This window comes from Glarea lozoyensis (genome assembly GCF_000409485.1).
Source record: "Glarea lozoyensis ATCC 20868 chromosome Unknown GLAREA7, whole genome shotgun sequence".
Taxonomy (NCBI): Eukaryota; Fungi; Ascomycota; class Leotiomycetes; order Helotiales; family Helotiaceae; genus Glarea; species Glarea lozoyensis.
Window position 1 is genome coordinate 2,317,871 of NW_007361002.1, and position 23,396 is coordinate 2,341,266.

Below are 23,396 nucleotides of genomic sequence, written 5' to 3' on the forward strand. Positions count from 1 at the left end.
GGAGATCAATTATTCCGTTGTCACAGATAAGATATTTAGCGAATCTACGTTTAGTGAACAGAAAGAAAATTATCTCTGATAATATCATTGATGAACCATAAATTGGTGTTTGATTATTGTTTCGAGCGTAAAAGCATGTTTTTCTACTTAATATTTTAAGAAGACCCTACCTTGGGGACAGAGGCAAGACAGTACAACCTCATTTCTTCCTTTGACTGAGAACTTGACTCTTGAAAAATAGTATCGAAAATGTTTTCGAGAGAATCTGTATGCGATTTTGAGTAGTCAGTGGCTTCTGACTCGTTGATACCAAATGATGACATGGTATAATTGACTGGAGGAGGTAGCGTGTCTGGGGCTTCTGCTTGCTCTTCGTCGATACCCATCTCCTCATCTGATGAGGAATCTGACGAATTATTTCTTCGAATTGTCAGTTTGGAGGAATGAACATTTGATGCCGGCATAAATTGTGGATGTTTAGATAAATCTCGTGATACCGCCTGCGGTAGTGCACAATCGTCATCAAGGTCACTGTCCGTCCAGCTCTCGTCTTCATCAATCAAGGATAGTCTTTTGGATTCGCTGTTTCTTTCGTCCATGTCTGGTTCTCCCCAAAACTCACCTTCAGGGAAGTCGCTTATTTTCCATGTCCGCCATAAGTCCGAGCGAAGAGCAAGACGACGAGGTTTTTTCTTTTGGAGTAACGATTGTTGCTGCCAGGCCTTTCTGGGACGTTCACGAAGAGGTTGAGGGGCGAGCCATGCTGTAAGGGCTTCTGACCGACAGATCTTTGGGGAATTAAGACCTTGTCCCCGCTTGTATTGCTGCAACCGAGGCAATGATTTGCGGATCGGTGTTGAATGCTTGCTTAGAGCTTTTTGTGCCATATCAGTGCTCTTATATCGCTGAGAACTTGGGTGAGTTGCCATATTTTGGGCTATATGAGGGGATTCTCCAAGGTAAAAAGCTGTAAAAAGAAATTGCTATAACGCGAGTGTCTTGAGCTTGTGGGTTTTCTATGGAGCAATCTTGAAGGACAAGAAATTGACTGAGTCTAATTAAGTGAAAGTTTGCAGCTGATTTAAACACAATGGATTGTTCTTTTTCACTATCTGACTTAGCTACTATATCTTAAGCATTAGAGCTTTATCTTTACGGTTATATCAAAGAGATTTTGTTCGCTTTGTTGTTACAAAGAACAAAAGACTTGTTGAGCTTTGTTCCAAATATATCAACAAAAAGATGAAACAAAGACCCAAAGTCTATATCCAGAGTCAAAGGAGGTGTTGTAACAATGGCGAAAGTTGGCTGAAAAGAGGACTTTCCTCATAGCAATTTCTGATAAAAAGCAGTTCACACCTCAGATCATCCTTATCATTAGACAACTCTATTCTTTCAAACACTCCAAAAATCTCCAAATAAGACGTTCTGCTAAGACGACTATACACGCATTCAAAAAAATTATTTCTACAACAAATCCTAATCATGCCAACCTTATTTGGTGGATCGATACATCTCCGCCACCCTCGCCGGCTATTTTCCAAAGTCAGTAGAACATATGCCTATTGGCGATATAAGCAATCAACAAAGAAAACTCGCTATCAACGTTGGGACAGCGATGACGACGTTAGCGATTCCGATATCTCCTGCATCATGGAGCATAAATAAATTGAGCGAAGAGGCAAGAGTACAAATAGAAATGTATGATGGTATGAGGGAAGGCAAAGACGATTTAGGGCATTAGTTATTTGGTCTTGGTAAGTATAGGAAGGGATTAGAAAGATCAGCTCCTAAGGAGAAATTGTCTGTTGCTTTATATGTATATTGTGTTTTCATAGAGCTTATAAAAGAAAAATTATATATTAAACCTCTATTCTGTCGGAATTAACTTCATAACTCATTTTTACTTGCCCAAAAGTCAATATGTTCAGAGAAACAGTAAATACATAGCCAGAATGAGGGTCAACCCTAAACAACTAGCTTCATGACAAAGAACAGCGAGGTCGACAATTCGTAAGAACAGAAATTTGTATTTTCACCGAAACTTCTACCAGAATATATCTGATTTGCAACACCATGCCAAATCGACGAAGACAAAGTAGACGAAGACAAAGCAAATACATGCGGGGGTTGGCACAGTATCTGGTCTCAATTGAGTCAAAATTTTCAGTACCTCGCTCTCGCCGAGACACAATCACAAACTTTAACCCATGCAAGCCAGTGGTAAGCTCGCCACTTTCTCAAACCTTCAGTATAGAGGAGATGCCCGATGAGCCATCGCCACCACAAAACCCCTATGCGCGTCTACATAAGCTTCTTTACATAAGCGTGTGTAATAATTTCCCGGAATATAAGGAAGAAGTTCTCAAATTGCCCGAATCTTGGCGAGATACACCTTTGAATGCAGCACAAGCATGGAGGAAGTATATGGAGCAGACGGCTCCAGAGTTTTTGGTTGGGAGCAGCGAAGATATTGTAGCAAAATACCAGCAGCAGCAGGGTGCTGCGTTGAAACTCATCGATCAGTCTCCAAGCGGTGATTACATAGACGATGAAACTGTGGTAAGGGATGTCGTAACGAAAAAGCGAAAACGTCTCCATGAGGATGATGGTGACTCTGAAACCCGCAATATTTCAACCAACTTTTGATCAATCTCAGTCGCAACTAAGTTTTCGGGTAGCTAGTATACATGACATACAGATAGACTAAAAGATCACACATAAAAACAAACAAACTTAAAATCAAATCTAAAAATAATCTTCTTCCATCTAGCTTTGTGTTTGTTCGTTCTGACGTGCTAACACTCGTCAGGCCTTGAAAACTCAACAGTAGTTCAATTAGTAAGTTAAGATTATTTTTCTGGTCATTTATAATATACTCATGAATGTAATAAATTTCATAAGTCTGTACCTCATAACCGAGGACAGCAAAATGTATTGCAACTAAGCGGTGAAATAAATAATACTACTACTACCACGTATTCAAAAATGGATTGTTCACCATACCAACTAAGGTATGCAAGTATCGAAACTGGCAGCTGGTTGGAAAACCCAACTTTCAAGTTTTCAAGACCTTCAAAGACAGATTTACTCACAAAGTTAGCAACATCTCATGAAAGATAGTTTCAAGCCGAAACTAGCTTTTATGAATAGACACTTGTAAGAAAGTTCAGAAGACGAAGTTATGCATTAGATTTAAATAAAAATAACTTGCTTCCCAGCCCCAATAAAGAGAGCCTGCGTTACTGTGACGCCTCGTCTTGCGTATTCTGTTGACGTATATTTCGCTTGACTGGAGTCTGGATCCCGAATTAACAAGGCTGGACCTCAAAGCTGACCCGAAGCATCTTTAGATGATTAATCTTTGGAGCTCAAGGTGATATAATTCTATCGAACTTCTCTTCAGACAACAGTCTCCAACACAACAAATTGAATGGTATTATCTTGCCATTGAACTATCTGAATCTGAATAGGTTACCAAAACAGAAAATTCGGCGAGCTTCAGAACTATTAATAAGTTCCCCCAAAGCAATTGATATTAGAGCAACCACAGGCCAAGCGGATACCTCCAACTAGAGTTCAAGAATGAGCTTAATTTGACCTCATATGCCAAAGGCTAGCTTGAAACATAGAGGCTGTACGCAGCACATGACGATCTAAGCGAGGTCCAGGCAGATCCGAAAAGGGGAAGTGGACATGTGGAGATGTTCCACGTGGACTTGAGATTAGAGGGATCTTCGGATCCAGAAGATTTGAAGGAGTTCCATTATTTACTGGATATCAAAACCCCGCGATAGGAGAGTCTCGATTGCACCAACCAGAAATGAGCGTACGCCATCGCCACGCGTTCGACTCCTGGAATTCGCATGCTTTGGGACGTAATGAAATTGATTCTTGTCAATAATGATCTCGAGAACTCAGCTCGTTGAAAAGAATAATATCGAAGACTTTGGATGGAATCTGGTCGTACTCAGCCTCACGGTATATAACGTAGCTATTGCCATGTCGACGTCAAATGATTCGCAACACACTTCGGTGTATGATCAGATCACATCTCCCAGTGGATTTGATAGTGAGCTGTCATAGTGTAGAATCACAACCAAACAATTAATCCCAAACTCTGATAAGCGCAGTATGTGTAAATTAGGCTTTGTATGGGTTGTCCCGTAGAGCGGAGTTCCGTGGACCTGGATTTCCATTTTCGTCCCGTCAAAGCTTGAACGCGTGGTCCTCCACTGCTCATAATAACATGGCGATCTGAACGGATGAATGATGACGAGAAAGAGAGTGTTCGAGTATCATATCATCTTACAAGAGACATTGTCTTTGCTGTCAAGGTGATAAGCCGATGGCTTGGAATGCAGTGCTACACCTGTTGTGTTTGTTCTGACATCCTTTCTCTGTGCGACGCGTACTCGTATAGAACTCCAGTATTGATGACTGAGCGGACCTCGAAATAGAAATGGGTTTATGCCAGAGACCTGGTTGTTACAACACCTCGCAAGCTTTCATAGTCAGTGTCGTGAAGTCTTGAAGCTGTAAAACGGCCATTCTTGTAATACCGAGCGGTTCTTTCAGTATGGATTCGCAACAGATTATGTATGCCCTGTTCAAACAAGCCGCCACTTCCTCGCTTCCTCGCTTCCGCTTCGAATAGGACTCCTATTTCGTCGTTGGTCCGAGATTCGAATTGTCCAATTCCGGCTACCGTTACGCAGTCCATGAGCAACTCCCCTATATTTATTCGTCATCTTATTCTAATTGGTTGTTTGGACCAAAATCCCATTATCCAATGGCTCAAGACCCCTCGCTGACGTAGGAAGAGAGAGGACACCAGATCCGTTTCATGGATTAGGCGCAGGGACCAGCCGCGCTGTCTTCTTGGCCAAACTTTAGATTCGTCCTCTGGAGTCCTTTATCCCTTTAGTTTGCTTGAAGGGCACAGCGAGTCTAGGGTGCGCTGTGAAAAGTTGGTTCCAAGTTGGCAGGTGCAAGGCTCGCGAAGCGAGCGATTGCACCTACTGTAACCCGAGTCAGTTGGCTAGACCAGGATCGTCCACTTGGTCTTCATGTAAATGTATTCTGAGGCCATAGTAACCTTCAAGTGCTCTTTATACGTTGTTGAGTGTATAGTTCATACCTTTGTCTTAGTTACAGATTGTGTATTCCTGTACCTAAATCCTACCGCCATGAGGATGGTGATGTGCTTGATCTTGCGAGGTTGCAGTACCAACTTCAAACCTGCGTCCCCGCGATGCCAAGTCCCCTTTCTTGGGGTTTAGTTTGAGGTCGATAACAACGCTTTTTGCGCTGCTGCAAACTACTGGTCAGAAGGACAGCCACTCCCGCATCGCTTCTCAAAACCTGGCTGGAAGCACGAGCGACGGCACCTGGTAGCTTACCTCCATCCAAAGAGAATGGCTGATGGCTGCCACCGTCCGTAGCTTGTACAGATTAAACCTTGTGCATTTTCCTCGAAGTACATAGCGGATTATTACACCAAAGCCACCATTGTTGTTCCATCATAGGTAAAATCATTGCTTTTGCTCACCAATAAAGGGAGGTCATACTGCCACGAACAACCGTAAATTCATAGCTGGTAGTAGGCTATAGCGCTTTGGCGCTGCTGTACGGCGTTGTTGGATCACTTCAACGCCTCCACGTCTCAAGACACTGATTTGCATCCCCAAAAGGCCGGCGAGTCGAGGCTCAATAACACACTAAACACTTCTCTACGGAGTACGAGTACGCTCCTCCTCTCCAAGCTCCTCCGGTCCTTCGGCACAGTCACATGAATTGACACAAGACAAGCCCCTGACATCTGCTGTGTACCGCAAAGTATACACAAGGACTTGGACAGTCCCAATCACAAACCCCAAGTAATGAGCATCGTCGGCCCAGCTTTCAGAGCCTCAACTCTCCTCAAATAGCACGACGTTGAGATCGCACCAGATCTATGCTAAGCCGGCATCTCGGAAGCCACCAAGACGCGCCAGCTTGGCTGTCGGATAAATTTTGTGGGTGTTTCGTCGAAAATAAATTTCACGCCCCAGGCGCATGGGTACCCATGCCCACGGTGGTATCCAGTTGATTTGTCCAGTGGGGGGCTCATGTACGGTGGCAGCTCATTCCCGACTTCAAGTCATGCAGGATATCGTAGGGGCTTCTGAAGCCTGGATGTTCATAAGGGTTGGCTCCCCTAGTTTTGATCCTCCTGTTGTGATCTTGACATCCTTTCTGCAAGTCTTTCTTTTTGTTTTGACGTCTAGCAAACAATAACGACCTTCTTTACGTACTGCATTGGCTGTTTTCGCCTATTGTCATTGAAATACAGTTAACTTTAACTTTACTCTCCAGCCCTCCCACCATCGTTTTCGAGAGTTTGTAGAGCGCCGGAAAGATCAGGGACCGACAGGCACGCTTTTTGACAAAGCCTTTGGACTGGGAAGATATAAAATTATATCGGCTTGAGAGACAGGAGGCTTCAATATGGCTGTCAAGGCCGAGAATGTGAAATGGGTTGATGTAAGTTTTACTGTTTCCAAATCCTCATTGACTCTATTTGCCTCATTTTACCCTGATGGGTAGTTTACTGATTGTTCTTAGGGTCTCCGGGGTTTTGCTTCTCTTCTTGTTGTCCTCACACACATTGCGAGATCGTGGGACGAAGGTCTCTTCCTACCTGCCGACGCCGAAGGTGCCAAGCCGCGAGTAGCACAATGGCCCATCATCCGGATTATGTTCCAAGGAAGAGTAGGAGTTGCGATATTCTCTTTGGTGACAGGTTACGTTTGTGCTCTGAAACCGATACGACAGTGTAGATCAGGACAGCAAGAATTGATGATGCAGCAACTTGCAAAGAGCGCATTTAGACGAGTACCAAGACTTATGCTTCCTACCACGATCGCTACAATTCTCATCTGGTTCGTTACCCAGTTCGGTGTATTCGAGGTTGCGAATAGGGTGGAAGGCTGGTGGCTCAATTATACTTCGCCGAACATGACACCGTACATTGGACAAGCCGTCATGGATTTGATCTTAAACTGTATCACCACTTGGACGAAGATGTGGAACGTATACGACAAAAACCAGTGGACTTTACTTCCTTTGCTCAAGGGTAGCATGACGGTGTACATGTTCCTGGTGGCTACAGCATATTTGAAACCAAGATTCAGGATGATGGCCGCTTTCGGGTTTTACTTGTACAACTACATCGGCAATGAACGTAAGTCTTGTGTTATTGATCTGCTTCCTGTCACGCATTCTGACAATTTTAGCTGCCTTTGGAATGCAATTCTTCTTTGGTGTCTTCCTTTCCGACCTCTCACAAAGTCCTAGTCACATCGCTTGGTGCCAAGCTCGCAAATGGCCACAAAGATTCCTCGCTCCAATTCTCATACTCATCGGACTTATCCTCGCTTCCTACCCGGAAAATCATGTAGACTGGGTTCACTGGTCCACGAAAATGGGTCACTGGTCTGTATTGATTTTCCCACACGATAACGAAACGCCACGAGCGTACTCTGGACTCGGTCTCAATTTTGTCGCTCTCGGCATCCACTTCTCACCATCCGCGAAGAATTTCCTATCAAACAGATATCTCCTTTACTTTGGAAAAAACTCCTTCGCTGTATACCTTCTCCACGGCAGTCTCCTTCGAACGATTTTGGTATGGATGTATTATGGATTCCAAGTTCCAGCAGATATTATCCATGAAGATGGAAAAAGGGAACCTGGACACAACTTTCCCCCACCTTCAAGGGCACGATTTTGGTGCTGGCTTCCAATTTGGTTCGTCATCTTATACACTGTCGCACATTACTGGACGAAATACGTCGATCCTCTCTGCGCGAAATTGACAGAACGCTGGGTCAAATACACATTCGAAACGCCACAAACCGATCTCTCGGCTGGCGAAAAACCTATTCTTCCACATGCCGTTCAGGTGAGCGAGCTCCCAAAATAAGAAACTTCATGTATTACGCATATTCCTACATCGTCGCGTCCTGGATACACAAGGTCATCATTCAAAGAAAAAGCGTGTCTCTCGATTACCTCGGATAGAGCCAAGGGAAAGGGTACATAACATATTTGCATATAAACTAGGCGTATTGGGTCTTGCGCTGTACAGCGAATGTCATTCCACCGTTCTGATTATCACATCATATATTGTATATAAGCATACTAGCATTGTCATGGCTTCGGAGTTCTCGTTGTTTTTTTGTATAAAGCAGCTTTGCCCTGCAAGCTAGCCATCATATTTCTTTTGTTCGGCATAACACTCATAGGAGTCGGCTTGTAAATACCATTGCTTCTTCAGCATATCATATATGTATATATCCTTGGCACTTGAAGTATCTAATCACATATACCATTTACAACTTCCTTGCATCACTCCTTCCGTGTAACCATCGGTCCCAAAACCCACCGTATGACCGATTCATTCCTCCCCCTCTCGCCCTTGCCAGAAAACGCCAACCCCCTCCCTTCCAACAGCAAGAGCTGAAGAAGCTGAAAAAAATAATCATCCCAAGAACCAACAAGCCAGCCAAGCCAGCATCGAAACCGCCAACAAACATCACTTCCAACTTCGCCTTGCGAAATAAGCGGGTACGACGACCTGGGTGCCGTTGGTACCGTCTTGGCTGGCAGTACTCCCTTTGCCAATCATGGGGAATTTAAATTAAGAAATGGGGACCTATCGATGGTGGTTGGACTCACGTAAATGTTCTGCAGGATTGTTGGGTTGGGTGTTCATGGTCTGTTGTGGAGATTCGTGGGGAGTGGGTGTTGGGATTGGGAGGTTGTTTGGATGCGCTTTGAGGTTGGAGTTCTTGGCTTGTTGGACATGTGAAATTAGCTTACATTTTCATTTCTCTACTTAACTCGCCGTTCTTGGCGGTAAACTTGTACGAAATCACATTTTACTGTTGACTTTTCGGCTCTTCTATTTATGAAATACTCATCGTGTTGAAGTGTGGAGCACGAAAAGCACTTGCGGCGCGAGGGTGCATTATGTACAAACTGACTAGTCAATGATCTCAGTCATTGTCCGCTCAGCAAATGATACTACCGACCTGTGAGTGCCTCAAGTTGAGTTATTCAAGTAAAAACTAATTAAATGTCTTCCTCAAAGAGTCAACGAAGCTGAAGAAGCCCAAGTATATCTCTTTCTGAAAGCGCTTGAGGCGCTTCTGTTACTGATATGATCGGCGTATGAAGTGATGTAATAATCTTTGACGACTTGACACAATCAGATGTGATTAGAAGGTGACAGCACTTACTTTTGATTACATTATATTAAAACTGTGGAACATTGGAAGAGTTCTTGGGCTTTCACTCATCCAAACGTACCACACTCAGCTCCGCCACAAATGAAACCAAGATCCCTCACAGCTACTCCCTTTCACTGCAAATACGTTTGCTCAGTTGAACTTCATAGATTTGACAGCCGTACATAACCTCTGGTATACCACGGCTGATGGATGATGTCGAAGAAACTGCTCTCTTAAAAAAGCATTCTTATGTATAGTTGCGGCTCTTAAAGCTCCAAATATCAAAGCAAGCACGCCCCTTTCTCCTATAATCACGCCTGTATCTGTGGCTTTGACGAAGATCTCCCTTCAAGGGTAGAGTATTGCCTACGAATCAATAGAGATATGATGCAAAATAGCCTACTATCGTGTTAAGCTTGTCATACCAAACCATTCATGCCTCCTCAAGCTCTAGCCAGTCTATAGGAAACTGGCATTCTCGACATCACTTCATTCAAAATGATCCCAGAAATAATTCAGCAGCCGAAGAGTCGTGCCAAGTTTGCAAAGCAGGTCCTCATCGCTTTCAGGAACTCCGTTCTCCACAGGGGTAAAGATGTGTGCCAAATCTTTTAATTGGACGTTCATGCCTATTTTGTCCTTCAGAGCCTATGCGCTTTTACGAAAAAGGAATCTGAATGTTTGTATCGATCCTTTCTGAGACGAAAACCCGGGGAAGATTGTATACTCCTTTTCAGATATTCCTACTTTGCTTTGAACATCTGATTGCCCAACAACCACCCACTTGCAGACAGGAAGAGGAAGATCCATGTAATACACACCGAAATATCAGTGGCGTTGTGTAGCGTAGAAATCACTTCTCTATAAAGCTGCAGCACATGTATGTCTAAGACGCCATTCAGGATGTCGAAATCTCGTTTCAGATGCTTTCATATTTCTAATAAGCTGGCCGTATTGCTGAAGCAAGTCTCGTGAAAACTGGCTTGGAACACAGCGGGGGCTTTCTATTTACCGAATTTTGAACACACGCAGATGGGCTTTTGGATCGTCCTTGTTTAGACTGAAGTGCTTGCCATACGGTAGAAGGAAGATCTGTAACTTTGCGCTGAAGAGATGAGTGTCAACAGTCAAAGTGCCTACGCTATCGACAAGGACTGGTACTGTTATCTTCAATAGAAAGAACTTGATGCTCACATGGACAGTTGATCCCATGTGTTCATCTTTGCTTTGTTTTCATGATTCATCGAAGTCGCAAATTCATGTTGTCATAGCTGCAGTCCTGTCCTGCATAGGAGATTACAATGGTGGAAGTGCAGGAATCAACTATTTTCGATACATTGGAGTAGATGACAATATGCTATGACTAAGATGTGACTGCTTTGGGAAATTTCAAAGTCCTCCTCGGCAGTTTTTGAAGCATGCTTCCTCTTGAATTGTCGCTAGGGTTACCTCGGCTTGGACAGTAGGGAAATGACCTGGTAAAGCGATACTGTGGAGTTAAGATTGCTCTAAAGATGATTATACATTGCCAACCTTACATTGGCCATAGAAAAATCCGCTGTTTAGTTCTATAGAAAAGGTTGGCTATTGAAGAAAGACAAAGGTTGGGCTGTAAGTCGGCTCCACCATCTTGACAATCTCGATGACACGCAGCTAACAAACCCAACCTTGACTAATTGTAGCTCCAATGACTAGTCTACAAATTCCTGAAAGCCCAACTTGGATCCCCTAAAGTATTACATACAAGTAAGCCGAGGAAACCACCGCTTACCAGGCGTGTAAATTAAATGACTTTTCGCTCGCTCGAAAGCGTTGAAGTAGATTAATTTGTCGTTGCAAGCAGCCACTTATAGATCCTATCAAGACCCCAGCGAGGGGTTTTCAAGTCTAGACTCGAAGTATGAATGAAGGGGATTTACACATAGTTTCATAAAAGACGTCATCCGCCCATTGAATCGCAAAAACAAAAGCTGGGAATAATCTCATCTATACAATCTAGCTGAGCCTAGGATGAAGACAGAAATTTTAATGTCGCATTTCTCCGTCAAAAGACAATAACGAAGTTTCACTAAATACAGAAAGACCATCGGTGGCTTAGTGGAGTCTTATTTTGTTTATATCTCTCCAAACAATGGAAATCCACCGAAGAAGGAACCTAGAAAATGCAAATATTACAAAGTCAATTATAAAATGTCCTATCTGAGATGTAGCTTACTTGTACTGCTCTTCAGGGAGCAAAATAACTTGTGAAATCATCTAGAACCGTCTTGAGAAAATCACCTTAGGATAGCTGCGCGTGTGCACCGGAGATAAATCTTGGATGTGTACAGAGTAGATGGCGTGGTAAAAAGAAATATGCCTTTGTGGCAGGAGAAGAGCAGTCATGAGGTGTAGAAAGCAATGCCGCTGGTGCACTGCTTAATATATAAAAGGTGAGAAAGAGCATGAGCTGAGAGATCATAGATGTTTGGTACAAGTACTCAGTCTCTAAGATTTTTCATTGCAGGTCAGACTTCAGCGTCCAATATATTCTCCCAGGAATTTCATCGTAATTCTTCTCACCTAGTCAAAACTTTATGAATTCCATACCTAGCTTTTGCGAATGTCTCGTCTTCGCCGGTGCTGATCATAGCTCGTGTCGTTCTGTGCAAGTCGTGATAGGAAGTGGCATTTAGGATAGCGGGTACGAGAAATGTGTTATGAGAGAAAATCGAGATCATGGTCTGGGAGTTTTGTATTATATTCCAATCACCGCACACCTAATTCTACACAAACAATCCTACACTCAACAACTATTCACACATTTGGTCCCAATCTCACCCACTCACCCACCCACCACAACATCAACTATCCTTCCACGAAAAACAGGAGTGAAGCATATTGCACGAACAAACAAGTTGAAGAAGACAGAGGATGACTTGGTTTGAGCATCTTGGATTGGATGTCCAGCATGGAAGGGTTGTGTAAGATCACTAATCACCTCACCTCACCTAACTATCGCAAATACCCAACTCAATCTCACTCATCCTCTCACTCCCCCTTAATTCCCATTCAAGCATCCCAAATTCCGATTACTCAACACCGCCCAGTCAAATCAGCCCAAACGTTTCGTGCCTACATAGGTAGTAAACGTGAGGCGCAACTCACTTTGTGCCCATATTACCATTTTGGGAAAATAAGAAGTGGAAAGATATGTGATCGTGAAGAGTTGGAGATTTGGAATTTGTAGGAATGGAGATAAGGAGGTAAGGAGTTACGACGGATTTTGAAACTTGAGTCATCGTATATAAAGAGGTTTGGTTCTCTAGATAAAATATAATATCACAATAACAACTTACTTGTCTACTTCCATATCACATCACCACTTCCTCACCCTATCAACACCCATTTCACAAGCACACCACCCACCACCCACCTCCACCCACCCAAAACAATGCCACAATCCTCCTGCCTCTGCACCCACACCGCCATATCCTACGCCCCCACCCCCCTCCTAAAATTCCGCTGCCACTGCCTCGACGAACGGAAACTAACCGGCGCAGCCTTCGCCCTGAACATTCTGTACCCAGACACCTCCCTCACGGTCCTCCGGGGCGAACTAAAAACATGGGCGAAGAGGGTGGATAGTGGGAATGAGATGGTGAATCGTATGTCCCCCCAAACTCCCCAAGCGCGCGAGGGATAAATGGATGAGGAAAGGGGATGGGATGGTGCTGATGATAATGTATCTAGATATGTGCGCGACCTGTGGCTCACTACTGTATCGGTCGTCGAGCGGGTATCCCGGGACGATTGTGATTAAGGCGGGGTGTGTGGATGGGGTGGATGCCGCCGAGGAGTTTGTGCCGGATGTGGAGTTGTTTACGAGGTCGAGGGTGTCGTGGGTGAAGCCTGTGGAGGGGGCGAAGCAGGAGGTTGCTGATTTTACGAGTTGAGTGCGAAGGTGTGGGGGAAGGCGTTGGGAGAAGAAGAGTGTTGGGGTTGAATGGGAAAGAAGGGGTTTGAGTGTTGAGGTTATGTTGATGGTTTGTGGAAATTTCAATGGAGGGAAGATGTAATGAAAATTAAGCATTTCTACTATATTACGAGCCTGTTTAGTGGGATTGCAGAAGGTGTTTGCTCTGTAGTCTTGACAAGGGAACATTACATTTGGGTGATGATTATTTCCCAGTTTATTGAGACCCGGTGAAGCGTTCTTATAAGACGACCTAGAAGAATTGCTGAGTGGCATATTGGAGGGCTAGTAGTGTGAGGTCTATCTTGTGAGGTCAAAATTAAGATGTGCCACTTGATACTGACAGGTCTGGGTTTCACAGTCGAACGACACAGTGGGGTATGATATGGAATCTGTCTAATGAGGTTGAACTGTAGAATAGTCAGCATGTGCATCCCCAGAAAGTAAGACAATTTCGTTCGAAGGATTCAGCATTCAGGAAAAAATTAGAGTTGTTTTTTGGTCTTCAAGGAGTCAAACTCCATTAAGGGTTAAAAAGCTATGATTTGTTCATCATATCGCTGTAAAAATTGGAGGGGAGAAAAAAATATTGCTTACCATTTAATGAATTTGTCGCTTTGAGACAGTCGACATGTACCAGAGTATATAAACCACAACATGACCATGTCGAGACCCCGAAGGCCTTGACGAGCATAAAAGTAGCAGTAGATACTGGCCTAGGAAACCTCCACAATCCTTTTTATGCCGTAACATTTTAGGAATAGGTACAGTATTCCTAGCTCAAGCGCGAAGGTCGATACAAAGATCGCAAGCACGATGAGGTTCATGTCCCGCATGGAATACAGAGTTGCAAGGATTGATCTCGCCTTGTACTCCACCTGGCCTTGCGGGTATCGGAAAGATGGGTGCGTGAGCAAATGCTAGGAAACTAACACATAAGAAGCGAGAAAACGTCTTGAGTAAATCAGTACGGGAATTTCTTGGTCTTTTGGGGTATCTGGGGGCCAATATTCCTAATCCAAATCATTACACCGACGCTACTCGTGTCAATTCTATACACCTAAAACAGCTTGTTGCGTTTTGAACTTCGATATTCCATCTTGTCTAGCTCTTGATCTATGTCCATCACTGTCAAGTCACCATATGTCGTTGAATTCCTTGCCACCAAAGCCAAATTGTTAGATGTTGCCCTAGGTTTTGGCTGCTTGCTGATGGACGGAGTTGATAAGATGATATAGCGATGTTCGCCGAGAACAATTAGTTCCGTTGGTAGATCACCAGAATTTGTTGTTGGGATTTGGTCTATGCCGGAACAGCGTTCGCCTTGAAGATTCACATGGTTCAATCGCACAGCCACGGAGCCCGAAGCGTTATTTAACGCATTCCCAGAAGGTTTGTCGGCGTTCTTGCCTGCGTTCGCACGCCAGTACTTGGAAAGGTTTGGTATCTGGGTATATGTCTGTCCTAGCCAAAACACAATAGATTCATCCAGGATGTTTTTGGAGACAGACGAGGAAATATCCATCACAGATATTTCGCCATGACCAGTTTCCACGTTAGCTTTGCTGCCAAACAAGGCTAGAGATCGACTCGCAGATGGTGTTGATGGGATAAACTTTCCGGGGATTTGAGGGGGACCGCTTTGCTGTGTTTTACGAGCAGCATCGATGAAGCCAGTCAGACTGTATTCCGATATAGCGCCAGTTTTGACACCTTGTGGTCCGAGTAAGCCTTTCGAAGCGCCGGGTCCGGCTCCTTCGATATCCCAGACTCCCCATTCGCCATCCACTAATAGGACAATCACAGCTCTTCCAGCCGCTACCCATTTGGCATCAACGATAGGCTTTCTTCCAAAACCAGTATGTGAACCAATCAACCGAGGTGTCAGTTGATTACTCTTTGGGCTCTCGAATCGGGTGTATAATGAAAGTAGCCATGTGCCTTCTTGGATGACATTCCCTTCGGTACCTTCGTCAGAGGTGGTTGACAGTTTCGCATAGTCATAGATTCGACATGCCCCTTTCTTGTCCGCTACTAATAAGTGACTTGATCGCTGTCCATCCAATGACGGGTTGAATGCTATAGATTTGGCAGGGGATGATAGGTATATCTTTTGAAATGGCTGTAGGTGTGCTTCTGGAGATTTTGTAGAGACTTTGTACATGTACAGTACCCCGCTAACTTCCGGAGTATGTGATGCGACAATGATTTGTGGAGTGCTTCTCGACGAACTAGACGTATTCTCGACTCTAGCGGTCAACGAAATACCAGCAGATGCCTGGCGCGACCCTGTCAAGGATGTGACAGTCTCCCCCCAATTGCCTTTTCCTGCGTAAGCCTCTGTAAAAGATATTCGGAATTCGGATCGATCCTTGCTTATGGGAGATGGTGGTGTTGTTGGTAAAGTTACCAGCTTCAGGCTGCTGTCGGCGCATCCTGCAGCGAAAATTATCTTCTGCTGCAAGGGCTGAAACGCTTGCCAGCTTGCGCCTTCTGCTTTTAGCACTGAACTAGGTAGTGTTGCTAACTGGAGTACGGGTGTCCCAAAGTGTATGTCGAGTGTTTGCAGTATTTCCGGATATTGTATGGATGGATCCAAATCTTCTTCGTCTTCGAACTCCGGCTTATCCTCAAATTTCGGAGGGCCGCCCTCATCATCAGAGTCCAGAGATATCACCGCATTTGTCCGGCCGTTCGTCTTTTCCGCGGTTGTGGGGGTTTCTGACGGTTCCTTGAATGGTCTACCACCTCTCCAGACTATCCTTACCCCGTTTTCATGGCCGTAGAGTATGATGATTGAGTCGTTCGGTGATTTGATTGGGTATACTTTGACAGTGTGTATCCGATGAGGCAATTCATAGCTATTCAAGTCGCATCAGTGACTGAAAAGTGTATTGAATCTCGAGCTCTACAGTACCTCAATTGGACTTTTCTGCCATTCTTCGTGACTCTTGGCTTCGAATAGCTGTTGGCCATTTGATTGAGGCGAGACGAATAAAGGAAGATCGATGGCTATGTGGTGTGGACTCGAGTTGAAATTGAAGGACTTACCTTATTTTTCCATGAGCTTGGTCCAGTTTAGACGCGGGTTTGTTTGGAAGCGCGTCTAGGAGCCTGAAACAGATGCTGTTGTTTCCAGGCCACCAGGCATGAAAAGAGCTGGCCTGTCGGCCAAGGTCAAGCGTGGTCCAAGCTTCACAAGTACTTGAGCCTCATGCTTATCGGTGTGAGTTGCCTATGTCGGACGAGACGGGTACTGGAACGGAATAGGTAGATTAGGTACCGTGTCGATGCTTGCTCAGCAATATTCATATGAGCGCATTGACGGCATCTGCTGCTCGGAGTTTCTGGGACTTTGAGAGAGATTGTGCTTTCTACACCGACAATGTTCTGTACGTACGGAGTACTTGGGGAGTGCTATTACCTACCCTAGGTACTCGTATGTCACTTGCAATCAGCCCTAACCGAATCGTCTGGCGCATTTGCAAGACCGCGACGGGACAGCTTTGACAGGACGGGCAACCGGCTATGCGGCACGATCCATGCCATTTGGAGCAAGAACTCCCCGAAAAAGAAAATCACAGCATCTGGATTCTGGGTGCTGGAGACTGGAGCTCCCCAAGGTAAGCTACTACTGTACCCCGCAGGCTGAATGAATACCACGAAAATGGGGTAGGCGTGATGTTTTTTGCTGCAGAGCGGAACCCTTTGCCAGTAAATATTAAGATATCGTGGACATCAAGCAAGCGGTGATATATTCTAGATGAACCTCAATCCAAAAGCATGTATAGGATAGGATTGGTATAAAAAGAAAGCCGGCGGAAAGACGATTCTTTCCTCGTCTCGCTCGTCAATGCTTTCGCTCGAAAGAGTCGAACAATCTCCTATCCACTTTTCCAGGGGTCGCGATCGACAGCAATAATCGATGTGGATGCGGAATTGCAACCGCCTCGACTGAGCTTAGAGTACTTGTACCGGCTCAAATCACTATCCATAATGACTCCCGTCCCAGTCAGTCACCTTTTCTTTTTGGCTTCTTCTCCGATTCGACTCGACTGCCAAACCCTTATCCCCATCTAACTCCGTCGACGTCTTCGTAAAAGACGACCAACATCGCTCTCTCGTCACCGGAACATTCACTCGTATTTCAACTCACCTTCGCATCTACAGATGACATGTTCCACAGCCAGTCCCACTTTCGTACGTCTAGATCGATACGCGTTTTAAAGTCACACTTTCCCCATCGCCTGTACCACGAACTTCTGCTTGTAACACCTATCGCCCAAGGCATGTCAACGTAGTGGTTATTTCGCGGAAAAAAACCTCTCGAAGTGCAACCAGAATAATGTCGAGCATGGATGATGAAAAGAGGGAAATGGGATCCTCCACCGCGGGTTTTCCGACGCGTACCTCAACGTCAAGGGACCATGTCGAAAAGGAACTTCACATTTCACCAAGGAATTCGCACTCGAGCTCTTCCAGTGATGATTCTAGAGACTCAGATCCTTTGTCGCCTCTGGAACGCGCCTTAACACCAAATCTTTTCACCGAAGCTGAACAAACAGCTCGACCCGATTTGACGCAAACTCAGACAGGAACGTCGTTCGCTACCACCGGCTCGCGTATTCCATCATTCGAAGTAGACTTTACCGAAAACGACCCAGACGATCCAAGGAGCTGGCCATTATGGTACCGTGGTATGATCACTTTCTCGGTGAGCTTCGCGACTTTGGTGGTCGTGATGTATAGTACCAGTTACACCAGCAGCATGCCTGGCATGATGAAGGAGTTTGGCGTAGAGAGGTACTCATTACAGTCCCAGACCTCTTGAAATATCTTACTGATTTTCGAAGTGAGCCTGTGGCCACGCTTGGAGTGACCATGTACTTGCTTGGATTGGCGGTAGGAAGTTTGGTACTGGCACCTTTGAGTGAGATATATGGAAGGAGACCAGTTTACATCGGAGCTCTGGCTGCTTTCTGTCTGTTGGTTTTGCCCTGTGCATTGGCCACTTCGTTGGCGGAGGTACTGGTTGTGCGCTTCTTTGGGTAAGTTCTTCCATTCTACAGATCGTTCTAGAGCTAATAAAATGGCAGTGCTTTGGCAGGTGCTGCAATGATATCTAATTCGCCAGGAACAGTATCGGATATAGTGGATGATAGCCACCGTGCGCTTGCTTTTAGTATATGGTCTATAGGTCAGTAAAAACATTCCTCAGACTCATTGAGACATTCTAATTTTTTTTCAGGCCCTATGAATGGTCCGGTTGTAGGTCCTGTAATCGGAGGGTAAGTTAGCTCATCGATTGATATTCAGAAGACATTCTGACTTGTTGTAGATTCGCAGCAGAATATCTGGGCTGGAGGTGGACGAACTGGATCGTCATGATATTAGCAGGCGTTGCTTGGATGATGTGCGCTATGATTAAAGAGACGTACGCCCCAAGCATCTTGAAGAGGAAAGCAGCAAAAATGCGAAAAGAGACCGGTGACGATAGATACTGGTGTCGATACGACAATCATATGAGCTGTAAAGTCATCATTTTCAATTTTTAGACTCAAGACTGACAACCCATAGTGCTACAGCTCTTCAAGGTCAACTTGTCGAGGCCCTTTGTATTGTCATTTACAGAGCCTATTCTGTGGTTCTGGAATGCTTATATTGCGGTAAGTCATATATTCTCTGGCCGTGTGACCAAAACTGATTCCATGGTTTGCTAGATTATTTACGGCATACTTTATCTTTGTTTCGTGGCATATCCTTTAATTTACAGCGGCGAGCGTGGTTGGTCGCAAGGTTTCACTGGCTTGTCCTTCGTTGGCATCGGTGTTGGTACAATGATTGCAATTGCAACAGAACCATTCGCTCGACGAGTCATCAACTCGCATCCGAAAGACCCAGAAACTGGACGACCCTACCCTGAAGCATCCGTCAGTATCATCTGCTTTGCCTCTTTTTTGTGCCCGATCGGACAGATCTGGTTCTCATGGACCGCTACTCCAGTCACCATTCATTGGATCTGGCCCATTCTAGCAGGCGTTCCTTTTGGCGCTGGAAATTGCCTTGTGTTTATCTACGCTTCGAACTATCTAGCAGGATCATACGGAATTTACGCAGCATCTGCGCTCGCTGGAAACGCGGTGGTTCGATCAGCACTCGGTGGAACCTTGCCACTTGCCGGACCTGCAATGTACAAAGCTCTCACACCACATTGGGCGGGAACACTCTTGGGATTGGTTCAAATCGCCTTGATTCCTATTCCATTCGTGTTTTACAAATGGGGCGATAGAATTAGAGCCAGGAGTCCAATGATCAAACAGATGAGAGAGGACAACGAGAAGGGTCAGAAACGAGCGGCGAGAGCGAAGAGACATCAAGAGAGGTTGGCCTTGGAGAGAGGAGAGATTAAAGGTGATGAAAACGCGGTGATTGATGTGGAAAATAACGCTGTTGAAAAGACAATTGAAGCTAGGGCTTCGGAAAAGTTGTAATAACGGTTTATTAATAGTTAGAGGCTTAGATTTCACAATAGTAATTGATTTAATATATCTGAAATATCTTATCGGACTGCAATTACCTTCCTGATTCCCCAAGAAACATTTGGTATATTCGCCAGATCACAGTAGTTCTATCATCTATGGATCGAGTCTCTTTATGCACCCAAAAGTAAGAAACTAACGTTAGTACCATATCTTCAACGGAGGTAGTCATAACGTGTTACTACGCTAGTCATGATAAACTTTCAAAGCAAGCAGCGACTGACTCAATCACCGCTAGAACAGCCGTTGCGGCGTTGCACGAAGAGCAAAACAGACCTTCAACCGTTGAGGCTAGATCTATCCTTCGCATCCAGCCAAGTCAGCCTTGCAGCGAGGAATTGGGGCGTTGGCTGAGCGCAGCGTTTGAGAAAATTTGAGCTGACAAAGGGAGGTGCGTTACGAGGGAAGAGACATAAGGTCGACTAATATAATCGTGAGCCAATTTGACCTACAGCGACTTCATTATCAGATTATCGAATGTTTGTTGATGAGCTGTTGATGATCTGCTTTCTTCCCGCGACATCAGTTGCGGCTTCCCCTGGCTCTCCACCCGGCACTCAATCGTTGTTTTTCTTAGCGGCGTTCCATCCCGCGGCTCGCTAAAGGCCTGCGCCTGCAAGAAGAACGAACACACAAAATCAACGCCCGCATCCATCCTAAACTTCTTCCCTTTCTCTCCTCCTCACGCGCCTCAATCTACGGTACCCGCCAATCTATTCCTACCGGTGTAGTCATTCCTGCCAATTCCTCGTCTTCAATCCTCCAATATCCGTATATCCAATATACTCAAAGTCATCGCCATAGCTGTGTGATTCGAGTACCCTACACTCAATCCTAAGCCCATTGTTCATTTCTCACCGACAAAACCCCTCCAACAAAGGATATTATTCACGCCCAAGGTCGCACCCAGCTCCAAAGCGACCTCGAAGACCTCGAAACAAGAACGACCACCACATCCTGCTTCAAAGAACCCTTCTGTGACTTTCAGTAGTCATGGCAGCCCCAACGCAGTTTGCATACCGAACCCTGAAGGAGATTGGCATCGTGGATGCTGCGCCTGTCTACGAGCCTTTGCCTGGTTTTTTGAGACCCGAAGGAAACTCGCGTTGCTGTACCTACTCCCCTTGCGGCCGCTATTTTGCCTGGGCTTCAAATGAGGGCGTTACCGTTGTTGACGCATCTGTCGGCCACGTCATCACCAGTCTGCCCACGCCAAACGTGTACGAAATAGGCTTTTCCCCTCGCGGGTCATACATCATCACTTGGGAGCGCCCGTCAAAGGACGAGAACGGTGACGCTGTCAAGAATCTCAAGGTCTGGCACACCGCGGAGGACCTCGCAGATGGTGCCCCAAAAGAGGTCGTGGGCAGATTCGTGCAAAAATCTCAGACTGGTTGGAACCTGCAATACACCTTCGATGAGAGGTACTGTGCCCGAACTGTGACCAACGAGGTTCAGTTTTACGAAAGTGGAAACTTGAGCACTGTTTGGAACAAACTTCGAGCGGAAGGTGTTGCCGATTTTGCCATCTCGCCTGGTAACAACCACTCTATAGCAGTTTTCATTCCGGAACGCAAGGTGAGTCGGAAGTTTTTCTTATCGGTACATGCTAACAAACTGTAGGGTCAACCAGCAGCCGTCAAGGTATTTAATGTGCCGCAATTCACCTCCCCCGTTTCGCAGAAGACCTTTTTCAAAGGCGACAAGGTGCAATTAAAATGGAACCAACTGGGCACGACACTCATCGTCCTGGCGCAAACCGAGGTTGACAAGACAGGCAAGAGTTATTATGGAGAGACTACATTATATGTGCTAAGCGCAAATGGTGGGTTCGATTCCAGAATTACTCTAGACAAAGATGGCCCAATCCATGATGTATCCTGGTCCCCCAACTCGAAAGAATTTGGTGTGATTTACGGATATATGCCAGCCAAGACGACGATCTTCAATCAGAGAGCTGTAGCTACACACACCTTCCCACTTGGACCGAGAAACACGATATTATTCTCTCCAACTGGTAGATTTGTTTTGGTTGCAGGTTTTGGAAATCTTGCTGGTCAAATGGATATTTATGATCTCGAAAAAGATTATAAGAAAATCTGCACTATTGAGGGCGGGAACCCCAGTGTCTGCGAGTGGAGTCCAGATAGTAAATACATCTTGACTGCCACCACAAGCCCACGTCTCCGTGTTGATAACGGGGTGCGCTTGTGGCATGTTGGAGGTGGCATCATGTACAATCAGGATATGGTGGAGTTGTATCATGTCACTTGGAGACCACAATCAGTGGAGCAGGTTGCATCGGGCGATCCATTGCACCCAATTCCAATTCCTCACGCATCGGCTCTAGCTTATCTGGGAACTGTCAAGACACCCTCGAAACCTGCCGGAGCTTACAGGCCACCAGGAGCCCGCGGAACCTCGACCCCTCTCCACTTCAAGCGTGAAGACGAAGGTGGAGCTGCTCATATTGTTAGCAACGGAACTTCCTTGGTTAATTCCAACGGGTTCGGACCTCGGGCCAGACGTCAAGTTCCAGGAGCTGAAGCTGTCGATAATCTTCCACCTGGAACCGCACCGGCTAGTGGACCCCCTGGAGCTGCTGCTGCGGAAGGGGATGAAAATTTGTCCAAGGCTGCGTTGAAGAACAAGAAGAAGCGCGAAGCAAAGAAGGCTAAGGATGCAGAGGCAAAGGCTGCTGGTCTTGGAGCTGCCTCTGAAGGACCGAGTCACGGTGGGGAGCATCGTAGTCCAGAACGCCGAGATCGACGGGAGCATCAGCGTAGCCGTTCCAAGGGGACTCAAGATGTTCGTACTACGTCGCAACAACGATACCGTAGCAACACTGGACAAGGGAGACAGCCGAGTATGCACCAGAACCAACATCAACAATACCAAGGACAAGGTCAAGGGCAAGGTCAAAGAGACTACCAACAGCAGCAAGGGCACCCACAACAGGGTTATCAGCAACAAGGTCAGCATCAAAATCAGAATCAACACCAAGGCAACCGCGAGTATCGCGGAGCGAATGGTGGTGGTGTCTCTCTCCGAGACGTGAACAACTTGTCAATCAACATGCCACCTCAAGCGGCGCCTGAGTTGTCAGTCACGTCTCCAGGCGGCGGAAGTCCCAGTGCGAAGAAGCTTCGAGGGCTACAGAAGAAGATCCGCGCCATTGAGGATTTGGAGATGCGCCTTGCAGGAGGCGAGAAGCTTGAGGATACCCAAATGAAGAAGATCGGTACCAAAGCCTCTGTGCAAGCTGAACTCTCGGCGCTTGATCATGAATAAACCAGGGAATGGAGTTCGTGAGTTTGCGAGACTCTTGCAAGTTGAATGTATCACAGTTGATACTGAGATAGAGGGTATTCGAAGCATGTAGATAATTGGAGCGTTTGATTGCCTGAGTCTGAACTGCTTGGTGTGTGTGTGTGCTATAGGCATAGTGTACCAGTTATCATCCAACTGCTACCTTTCATCTTTATAGGGCAAAGCTTGGGTATCCTCATTTGGAGTTACGCATCAGATTCCACCTTGAAATCAAGGATTTGAGGAAAGTATAGCGAGACATATAGATGCTAGAACTGTTTAATTCCAGCCAAAAAATGCTTATGTTATTCCACCTGT

At 45.5% G+C, this 23,396-nt stretch overlaps 7 protein-coding genes across 7 annotated transcripts; 5 read left to right on the forward strand and 2 right to left on the reverse strand.

Moving 5' to 3' along the window:
* Nucleotides 1-155: 155 nt before the first annotated feature.
* On the reverse strand, nucleotides 156-929 carry GLAREA_01924 (uncharacterized protein; the record flags this gene model as incomplete). The annotated part of the gene is made up of 1 exon (XM_008089140.1): nucleotides 156-929. The coding sequence occupies one exon, from the start codon at nucleotides 927-929 to the stop codon at nucleotides 156-158; it is 774 nt and encodes a 257-aa protein (XP_008087331.1).
* A 1,147-nt stretch (nucleotides 930-2,076) lies between these two features.
* GLAREA_01925 (uncharacterized protein) lies at nucleotides 2,077-2,649 on the forward strand (the record flags this gene model as incomplete). The annotated part of the gene is made up of 1 exon (XM_008089141.1): nucleotides 2,077-2,649. One exon carries the CDS (start codon nucleotides 2,077-2,079, stop codon nucleotides 2,647-2,649), a length of 573 nt encoding a protein of 190 aa, XP_008087332.1.
* A 3,840-nt stretch (nucleotides 2,650-6,489) lies between these two features.
* GLAREA_01926 (uncharacterized protein) lies at nucleotides 6,490-7,966 on the forward strand (the record flags this gene model as incomplete). The annotated part of the gene is made up of 3 exons (XM_008089142.1): nucleotides 6,490-6,525; nucleotides 6,607-7,225; nucleotides 7,278-7,966. The coding sequence occupies 3 exons, from the start codon at nucleotides 6,490-6,492 to the stop codon at nucleotides 7,964-7,966; spliced, it is 1,344 nt and encodes a 447-aa protein (XP_008087333.1).
* Nucleotides 7,967-12,708: 4,742 nt separating this feature from the next.
* GLAREA_01927 (Mss4-like protein) lies at nucleotides 12,709-13,210 on the forward strand (the record flags this gene model as incomplete). The annotated part of the gene is made up of 2 exons (XM_008089143.1): nucleotides 12,709-12,922; nucleotides 13,008-13,210. The coding sequence occupies 2 exons, from the start codon at nucleotides 12,709-12,711 to the stop codon at nucleotides 13,208-13,210; spliced, it is 417 nt and encodes a 138-aa protein (XP_008087334.1).
* Nucleotides 13,211-14,290: 1,080 nt separating this feature from the next.
* On the reverse strand, nucleotides 14,291-16,206 carry GLAREA_01928 (WD40 repeat-like protein; the record flags this gene model as incomplete). Its single annotated transcript, XM_008089144.1, has 2 exons — nucleotides 14,291-16,091; nucleotides 16,148-16,206. 2 exons carry the CDS (start codon nucleotides 16,204-16,206, stop codon nucleotides 14,291-14,293), a joined length of 1,860 nt encoding a protein of 619 aa, XP_008087335.1.
* Nucleotides 16,207-17,575: 1,369 nt separating this feature from the next.
* Nucleotides 17,576-19,721, forward strand: GLAREA_01929 (MFS general substrate transporter; the record flags this gene model as incomplete). Its single annotated transcript, XM_008089145.1, has 7 exons — nucleotides 17,576-18,033; nucleotides 18,084-18,278; nucleotides 18,327-18,427; nucleotides 18,479-18,518; nucleotides 18,569-18,759; nucleotides 18,808-18,896; nucleotides 18,951-19,721. The coding sequence occupies 7 exons, from the start codon at nucleotides 17,576-17,578 to the stop codon at nucleotides 19,719-19,721; spliced, it is 1,845 nt and encodes a 614-aa protein (XP_008087336.1).
* Nucleotides 19,722-20,762: 1,041 nt separating this feature from the next.
* On the forward strand, nucleotides 20,763-23,060 carry GLAREA_01930 (DPP6 N-terminal; the record flags this gene model as incomplete). The annotated part of the gene is made up of 2 exons (XM_008089146.1): nucleotides 20,763-21,347; nucleotides 21,393-23,060. The coding sequence occupies 2 exons, from the start codon at nucleotides 20,763-20,765 to the stop codon at nucleotides 23,058-23,060; spliced, it is 2,253 nt and encodes a 750-aa protein (XP_008087337.1).
* Nucleotides 23,061-23,396: the final 336 nt, after the last annotated feature.